General features: G+C 37.2%; 1 protein-coding gene across 6 annotated transcripts in view; it reads left to right on the forward strand.

Annotated features, from left to right (window-relative positions):
- Window positions 1–7,261, forward strand: part of PDS5A (PDS5 cohesin associated factor A) — a 133,772-nt gene extending 126,511 nt beyond the window's left edge. For 3 of the 6 annotated variants that reach the window (XM_059067027.2, XM_067036263.1, XM_059067028.2), the window contains 2 exons: window positions 3,341–3,491; window positions 4,570–7,255. In XM_059067027.2, the coding sequence (XP_058923010.1) occupies window positions 3,341–3,491; window positions 4,570–4,605 (187 nt within the window). In that variant the 3' untranslated portion in view covers window positions 4,606–7,255. Of the gene's footprint in view, window positions 1–3,340; window positions 3,492–4,569 lie in introns of all 6 variants that reach the window. The other 3 variants (XM_059067032.2, XM_067036264.1, XM_067036262.1) reach the window with 2 other exon arrangements.
- Window positions 7,262–9,052: the final 1,791 nt, after the last annotated feature.

Below are 9,052 nucleotides of genomic sequence, written 5' to 3' on the forward strand. Positions count from 1 at the left end.
AAATAACTGTATGACTCCACTTCTATGAGATACGAGAGTAGTCAAACTCATAGAGACAGAATGAGGTAGTTGCCAGGGAGAGCGGGAGGAGAGAATAGGCATTACTATTTAATGGGTACAGAGTTTCAGTTTGGAAGATGAAAATATTCTAGAGATGAATGGCAGTGATTTATGTTACATATATTTTATTTCACTTAAAAAATTGCTACATAAGATTAATAATAGCTGACACTAATATAATGCTTATTATGAGCCAGGCTCAATTCTAAGCTCTTTGTTAACCTATTAAATGCTTAAAACATCTCTACATGGGTAAGTACTATCATTATCCCCAGTTTATAAAGAGGAGAGAACCAGGAATAGAGAGTCCATGTAGTTTTTGGTCCTTTGCTTATATAAATAGTGGAGGCAGCATTAAAACCAGGCAGTGTCACTCTGGAGTCCACACTATATTGTACTTTAAGGTAAAATTAAGTCTTAATTCTACAGGAACTATATATACATGCACACAAAACTAGTTTAACAGAGGATGCTTTGAAAATATTTACTTCCATATTTTAAATAGCTAATGTAGTTAATATATGTGGTAGTTTCCATGAAATGGAAAATCTTTGCATATAGTTTATTATTTATAATTATTACATAAGAAGCTAGTTTATTTAAAGTAATCGTAGGTTAAACTAAACAACAACTATAGCCATCTTTTTAACCTATTTCAGAGTCCATGCAAACAAAAGCTAAAGTATTTTAGCTTCAGAGAGGGAAAGAACCAGGAGAGATCAGATGTTCTTGAATTCAAGTGGCAAACTTAAGTGAAACACCTAATGCTATAAGAACATTGAAAGACCGTAGTGAATATTAGGTAGAATAATGTACGGGGTATTTGCAATGGTGCTTGGCATGTATATTGGTAGAAATAATAGTGATAATAAGGAAAGGTTGTTGAATGTATATTTGCCTTGCCAACAATCATTATGAAGCAAGTACAACCCTATCTTAGGGATAAGGGAGTTAGACCTGAAAAAATTACTTTCTCAGGCCACCTGGCCAGTGCTACACAGAACAGGGTTGTGAATCCAGGCTGTCCCCCTTATTAACCGCCTTACTGTACTGCTAACAGTGGCAGCTGCGGTTATGTTTCTCCTCTAAACTATGAACGTTCACAACTCTATTATTTTTCTTTTCTCTTAATGTGTAAAAGGAAATGTTTTAAGGTATAGTAACCACCAAGTGATGGAATAGACAGGCACACTAAAACAAAAGTTCCTTGTTTGTGACTCAGCTGTTCTAACCATCCTTCAACTTGAGGAGAAAACGTTGAATGGTCAAAATCCTGAAGGTGCCAGCTTTATTTTTATTTCATGGGAAACTATATAGCTTTCACCTTCCTACAAGATTCTAAACATACTTTTGATCAACCGAAGGTATTTACCTATGACTGATTTGACATCTCACCTGTATTTTCCTGAGACCTGGTAAGGATTAGATACAGGTTAAAGCCACCTGATTGAATAATTCTGAATACAGAGCTAATATAACACCTTGAGTCATCCTTTAAGGTTATCATTACACTGTGAACCATCTCATTAGTAAAAGAAGAAACAGGGTTGCCAAAGCTGAGAGCCATCAAGCACCGCATTTCTGAGCTAAGGATGAACCCAGAATGGTAGGAACAGCTCACTTATTGCCCTGGCAACTTGAAGCATAGCCTAGAGTCCTTGCATTGTGGAACCAGATCTGGATCTGGATCACTGCACTAAAGTAGTTTACCCCTGGATTTTCAGCTTGAATGCAAGCCTTTGAGAAATAAGGCCCAGCACCCTTGTGCTTCTCTGTGGCCCTGCTTTCTAACACTACTTCATCTGTCTTTTCCTTTACCTTGCATTATTCTTCACACATTTTACTTGCTTGCTTTCTCACCTCCCTGATGGTCAGTTCCTGCACTGGTCACAACTGTCCCTACATGAACATCTGAAAAGAGCCTTTCCTGACATTACCCTCCCTTCTTTACTCCACGTGCTCCTTTGTAGATCTGTCTGAATACAAGATGATCTCAAGGCAGTCAGTCTACACTGTATACTAGGACCACCTCCAGAAAACTTGCCCATTTTTATTACTTGGTATTTATACTCATCATATTGTATGATTATTTCAACTTTATTATTAAATAATTAATGAAAACCATTTTTGAGGCCCTAGTATATTCTGGCCACAGTCTAGATGCTTTACGTTTGTAACCTCATTAATCCTTCAGCCCTATAAAAGTAGAACCTTGATAAATGGTAGCCTCTACAGTCATTTAAATACCATAGCAATCACTTATGTGTAGCAAATGCACACCCCTCTAGAATTCCTCTTACTAGGTCCTCTCACTGACATTAGGTAAATAATTTTTAGTACGACTCCTACTTATATACTTTATTAATTCAAGGATAGATATGTTATTCCACCAAAATACAAAAACTGTGTACAGAAATTTCCTGGCATAGAATTTACTTAATCTGGGAGTTCATACATTTTAACTTGTAAACTTAACTGTAGGATTTTTAGATCCCTCTGGATTTTTGCAGTAAATCTATTCCATCAGAGGTTGTGTGTGTGTGTTTGTGTTTGTGTGCATGCACGCACCAGTAAATGTTCCTGTTTATATTTGGGGCTGCATTTGGAATTGTTACTTCTTTTCAGAAAATTCCTTGAATTTACCCTGTAAATTTATGAAAATCAGCCATTTGTATACTATCGTCGGGAAGTAGTATCTGAACAACTGGACACTTAATGTTGGCTTCCTGAGTTTGGGAATGGAGGATTCATCATCATTTCAGTTGTTTATTTACTTGCTTTTCCTTTGTTTTTGAATGATTATTCAAATGGCAAACAATTCCAAATATTTTGCATTGAAAATGTGTTTTTATAGGTCTGCTGATTCTTGAGTATGTTTTATTTGAGGCCAAATTCTTCCATGAAAAAGAAAATATCGATAAACACCAGTGGAGACACAGTCGTTAAACTTGGGACTTAAGGGGAAACTGTGAATTTAAGGAAGTTACCTATAGGATAACAGACTATAGTTTTCCCATCTTTGGATTAATATGTTTCGCTTAGTATGCTTAATATTGGAGTGTTCAAGAATCTTGGAATTTCTATTTTTTTTTACACAAAGGATTTCCCGTTTTCCTGTGCTCATTTGTATATTGAGAGTTTCCTCACATCACATGGGTTTGTATCTTAAAAGTATCCCCTAAGTGTGTTTCCTCATGTATTAAACAACCGTGTATTAGTTTAATATGAATATTCTTCAGTAACAAGTGAATTTTTATCAAAATAATATGAAATTTTTCAGAAGCCAAGTGCTCGGAAGTGATGGCGATTCACTTTGGGACATAGAATCAAGTCCAGGAAATTCTTCCAGTGATCTGGATCGTTTAAAAGTCTGTGAGAGCAGCCAGGAAGATACTGAGGACTCAGAGCTAGTAAAGGGAAGCTTCCTGAAGGTGCAGCAGGCAGCTTGTAGAGGATTCTTTGATATCATATTATTAAATTTTATCTATTATAACAAATTAATTTAATACTATGTAAGAATCTTAATCACTAGTTTTTTTTGGTTAGCATTGTTATCTTTATTAGAAGGTATATGTTATGTTGGGGTTTGGGAATATAAGTAAACAGCCCCCTTATCTTTCTCTCCCAAGTTTGGAATTGTTAAAAAGGAGATACCATCTTAATACTGATGTGGCTGATTAAAAATGTGGAATGACAGGGAGTTCCCTGGTGGCCTAGTGGTTAGGATTCTGGGCTTTCACTGCCCTGGCTCGGGTTTGATCCCTGGTTTGGGAACTGAGATCCCACAAGCCACACTCCCCCCCACCTCCCACCCAAATGTGGAATGACATAGGCCAGGTAACTACTAATGCCTTGCCCCTAAATTGAACAACCTCAAGCAGACCAGAACACACCTTTTGGAGGCAAAGGAGAACAAATCTAGACAAGACCAAATCCCAGTATGCTCAGTTTTTCCTTTCCCCACCCCCTCACCCATTAGAGGGGTTCTTCCTCCTCCAAGAGAGGAGTAGGTGAGGGGAGAAGAGAAAGAGACCCTATCCCACTACTTCATGCTTCCAGAGGTCATAATTTTCCCTCCCTATTAGGGAAATAGGATCAGTGGGGCATTTCTCTTAACAGAATTAAGCTAAATTTTCCTCCTTTTTTTAGTACACTAAAGAACAGAACTTATTTTGCTGCTTTTAAATTCATTTGCCATAGTGTCTAGTAATTTTTCTACTACATAATTTTGAAAGTATTAATTAAAAATCACAATTACTTCAAATAGCTTTTAGTGTTTTATTGTAGTAATAAACAGATTGGGCACTGGGTAGCAATGCTTAATGATTGAAAATAAAAACTACTTCATTGTTAGGGAAAGATTCCTAAATCAACTAAAGTGTCACATGAACAATGAAAAAATATTTTCAGATTTTAGATAATAACTATAGAAATGAAATAATCTGTGTACGGTTTGTTTTCCTGTTTATATCTTTTCTAACATTGCTTTCTTCTACTCCTATCCCCAAGGTAAAAAGAAAATTCATTTGCAAAGGGAGAAAATGAAGGCCAAACAAAAGCAGGCTCTAGCTTCTGCAAAAACTTGGATTCAGAATGACCCTGAACAGAAAATGAAGTTAACTTCAAAACACACTTTCTGCCTTGAAAACTGAAAAAAGCTATTACTTCCTTTTTTCACTTGACCACAAGTCCTTTGATGGAAATGTACAGCAGAAACTCTTGAGAGAGAGGCTAAAAGCAACTCTGTTCTACCCTCCCCCCAGACTTTTCTTATGAAAAGTCAATAATTAAGCAAATTGCTTAACACTTGGTTCCAGTTCCTGCATATCTGGAGTTTAACAGCATAATACACCATTAATTTCCATGCTGCAGTCTTTATTTTAAAGAAATTAATAGGATGTCCTTACACTGACAGTGAGAATTCATCAATTTTAGAGCCAGGAATTTCCCATGTTACACAAGAAAAAAATAGAAGTCTACTGAATTAATTTTTTAGAAGAAAAGAGATCAGATTAAATATTTCTTTGTCTTTCCTTTTGGAAACTTTTATGTATAATTCTTTCTGCCTGCCTACTTTTCTGCAAAATGAGATGTACAGATTTCAGTTCCCTGCTATGAAAAGTGATGTGGTGGCAATTTTATAAATGTTGCTTTCTGATTTTTATCAGAGTGAGAAAATAATTAAAATTATTGATTTCATATCACTTCATATTTTGATTTCCCCTCCATTTTAGTTTAATATAATTTGCAATAAATGTACATATTGTTGTTTCATAAAGCATATCACTTTAAAGTGGTTTTTACTCCTGTGATTATGTTGGAATATTTGGAATTTTAAAGGAGTAAAGACTGTCCAGCATTTGGTTTTATAATGTTTGTCACCAGATTTTTATTATTGATGTAAAAAAAAAAAAAAGTCAATTTTTTTAAATAGTTGGACTCTGGCAGCTTTGTAAGGAAAGTGGGAGGAGTTTAGGATTGCTATCAGTTTTCAGCATTGTGCTATTGGGAAGTAAGTGCTTTGCTTTTTGTCTGCCAGTCCGGGCTCCGTTTTTATGTTTATTTTAGAAAACAACTGTTGCATCAATATATTGTTTCTTGGCATTGTTCAGCATAGGTAATGTGTGCACTTTTTGTGTACACATTCATATTTAAGTTTTTTGCATAAAATAAATGCTTCTAGATGTCATATGGTAGTCTTTTTTAATCTTTTTATATTATGTTTTCTTGTGAAATTTTTTATGTAAAAGGGCTAAAGTCATAAAGAAACAAGGAACATGATTACAGTCAACTCTCCATTATCTATATAAAATAGTGACTGCCTCAGGTTTTAGATTTTCCAGTAATCATAAAATTAAAATAATGAAGGCATACCGTAAGAGCTAATTCAGGAGGAACTTGAGATTGGTCCTTTCTCACGCCCAGAGTTATCACCTGCCCCCATTCTCCACTTTATGCTGTGCCCTTCCCCCTAAGCCCTATCTGAATGTGCTCAGTGTCCTTGCACACACCTATCATGGGTTCGAGGGCATAAACGTTTGTGTGATAACTTGGTCTTGACAGGCTGTAGTCTACATGATATGTAAACCAAACGGTGAACGTGAGCTGTGTCCAAAAAAAAAAAAAAGGATTATGTTAAATGCGAAATTTTCTGGTAGTAAATGTCACTTATGTTCTCATAGGTAATCAAGAGTTGGCTGTATACTGACTGAGTGAAAGATGGGTAATTCTTTTAAATATGCATATACATACACATTTAAGTATTGGATGATGGCTAGGGAACAGTGGATACCAGTGATAGAAAATAATATCTTTGAAAGGGCAGAAAGAGCTCTACTCTTCCTTATTGCCTCTTCATAACCCTTTAGAAGGAAAGTATAAAATACTGCCTCCGGCATGCTGAAAAAGAGTACCTATGCATAAGCATCAGAGAGGTCCCTCGAGCAATCAGTGGGCTTGTTCTGTTTAGATTCTGAAGCTCTCTTAGAATCAGACAGCTTGATTCTTAAAGGCCACCAATTTGCCACCAATAAAAAGCACACTGGTAGGGCCTTCTGTCTTTCATCTATCTCCTTTTAACTAATTACCCAGCATCATAGCTGTCTCGATTACCTAGCGTGAAGTCATATTTAACATAATGTAGCAGACCATTCCCATCAGTTATGGCTGCTTAGATTTTTGCAAGAGAGGAGTTAGCTAAAAGGATCTGGTCCACATACATATGTAAATGGCCCACCCCTGATTTTTTAATATAAGCAAGTATTTGGCACTAAGGGATGGGAGAGTAGGATGATAGACTGAGCTGATGGGGAGGGACTTGTTTAAGGGAAACTTGTCATTTTTCCTTTGAAAAAGGAAAAAGTAAAAATCCCTTAGTAATTTGGTATTCACATCTCAGAGAAATACAACACAAAGTGCAGACTTACATTTGAGAATTAATGTTAACCCTTTGTGTCTAGTTTGAAGCTTCTTGTATTTGTCTAAAACTACAAGCCAGAATTTTGTATCTCCTTTGATAAAAAGTGTGTATAATGTAAAGTAGTTTTGCATATTCTTGTGCTGCACATGGGCTTAATTTTTTTAAAAAATTTTTAAAGACTTGAAGAGAACCTTGTAATTTGTGTAAATGACAAGTGTAAAATCCTACCATAAAATGCTAAAAATATGCATTGTTTCAAATAAAACCAAGAAATGCAGCATTATATAGTAGTGTGGAACCCTGAATATTCATGAACCCCCTTGGTATGTCACAAGCTGATAAAATGTCTTTGCATATTTTGTTTAGATTCTGGAGTTTGCACATAAGGGATCAAATGCCACCTTCGAACTTCCTGACTACATACTCTGATCTGGCTTACAGTGACTGGGGGAGAACAAAATGATAGATGATAAATTCTTATGGACATTTGGGAAATTTTAGAAATTGTTTAAGAACTTAAAAGTGGCCTTCCATTCATACTATCTATGGATACATACATCTATTTATCGCAAATCCTGGACATGCACATTTAGTTCAAAAACTAGTTCACAGAGAGCAAACATTACATATATGTATCTGGAATAAGAGATGAACAGAATGAGAAGTAAGAGAAGCTATCATGACTGGTTATGTATTTTACCCTGAATGGGATTATCATTCCACACTTGGGATACTTTTATTCACATGAGTAACCGTCAGTAGAAACCACTGGTGACCAACAAGTCTCTAGCAGTCTGACGAGCTTTGCAGCGTGCCTAAATAATGATGGCTTTGTCTACAAGAAGTTTAAAGTTTGCTGCAAGCCAGCAACAGTGGAAATCAATGGAAATGAGTGTACATAAACACTGAGCCTGTGAACTAGAGCTCCGGCTTTTCATTCCCATTTAAGAGTAATAATAACCACTTATCTTGTGCCTGTTTCGAAGTCCAACAGGAACATGTACAAAGTACCATTTCTAAGGAACATGGGCCAGGCTGGTTGGTGATCAGGACTTCAAATTTTGGGGTATTTCTCAAATAACGTTTTTTAATCAATGCTAATTACAACTTAAGGCACTTTCCTCCCCTTCCTTCTCTAGTTACTCCTTTTCTCTAGCAAAGACCATGCATCCTTTTAAGAAACAGCACTGAATGCGTTCTTCCGGGAGAAGCTTGAAAAACAATCAACTGGAGGTCAGTTACACACAGAAGGATTGCCATAGTTCAAGGTCCAGATCTGTGGAAGCCAGTAAGAAAGTGTAAGGGTCGGAGGTAACCATTCTGTACAGACTGGGCTCATTGGCAGGGAGGACTAGCAATATAAAGCAAATGGCACAACACGGGCATATATGGCTGTTCAGGTGTCCACTGCCTGGACCTCATAGATGCTGTAGAAGCAGAAAATCCTTACCTTTTCTAGAGAAGTGTTAATTCTGAGAACTGTTTTGAGCACGTAGGCCCCTAAAGTGATTGGGCTGAGCAAGCCACCCGCGTCCGGATTAGCTGGACCTGATGCAGGAGTCAGTTCTCCAGACTGAGGGCCCCCTGGAAGGAGGTGACCATAAGGGTGGGCTGGGGACAGATTAGAAGACAGCTCTTTCAGCAGCATGAACACCACTTGAACACTTCCCTTGTACAAAACATTGCTCTATTCACAGAGTCTGAAATACCTGGTCCCAGTCCCCAAACCTTGGTTGTCCACCATCGTGAGTGCACCCCCACCTCAAGCACAAATTCTGGTGTGTTGATAATTCCTGTGGCTTCTTTGGACAAACTAGGGATTTAGTGAGCTTCTCCAAGAATCAAATTTTGATGGGGACCCAGGCAGCACCCCTCAAAGCACCCATTTTAGTTTTATTCTGAGCCTTTTTGAGAGATTACGCTGGTGGCCACCCAACCCAAAAAAACGCCTGAAACCCTTTCCCTCCCAGGAAGGTCTTGACAGTTTTGCCATCCGGTTTCACCTGGCATGTGGTGGACTGTATCCTCCAAGAGAAAGGTCAGCTGCAGAGACAAAAGAGTAACCTGCCCCTT

This window comes from Kogia breviceps, chromosome 6 (genome assembly GCF_026419965.1).
Source record: "Kogia breviceps isolate mKogBre1 chromosome 6, mKogBre1 haplotype 1, whole genome shotgun sequence".
NCBI lineage: Eukaryota > Metazoa > Chordata > Mammalia > Artiodactyla > Physeteridae > Kogia > Kogia breviceps.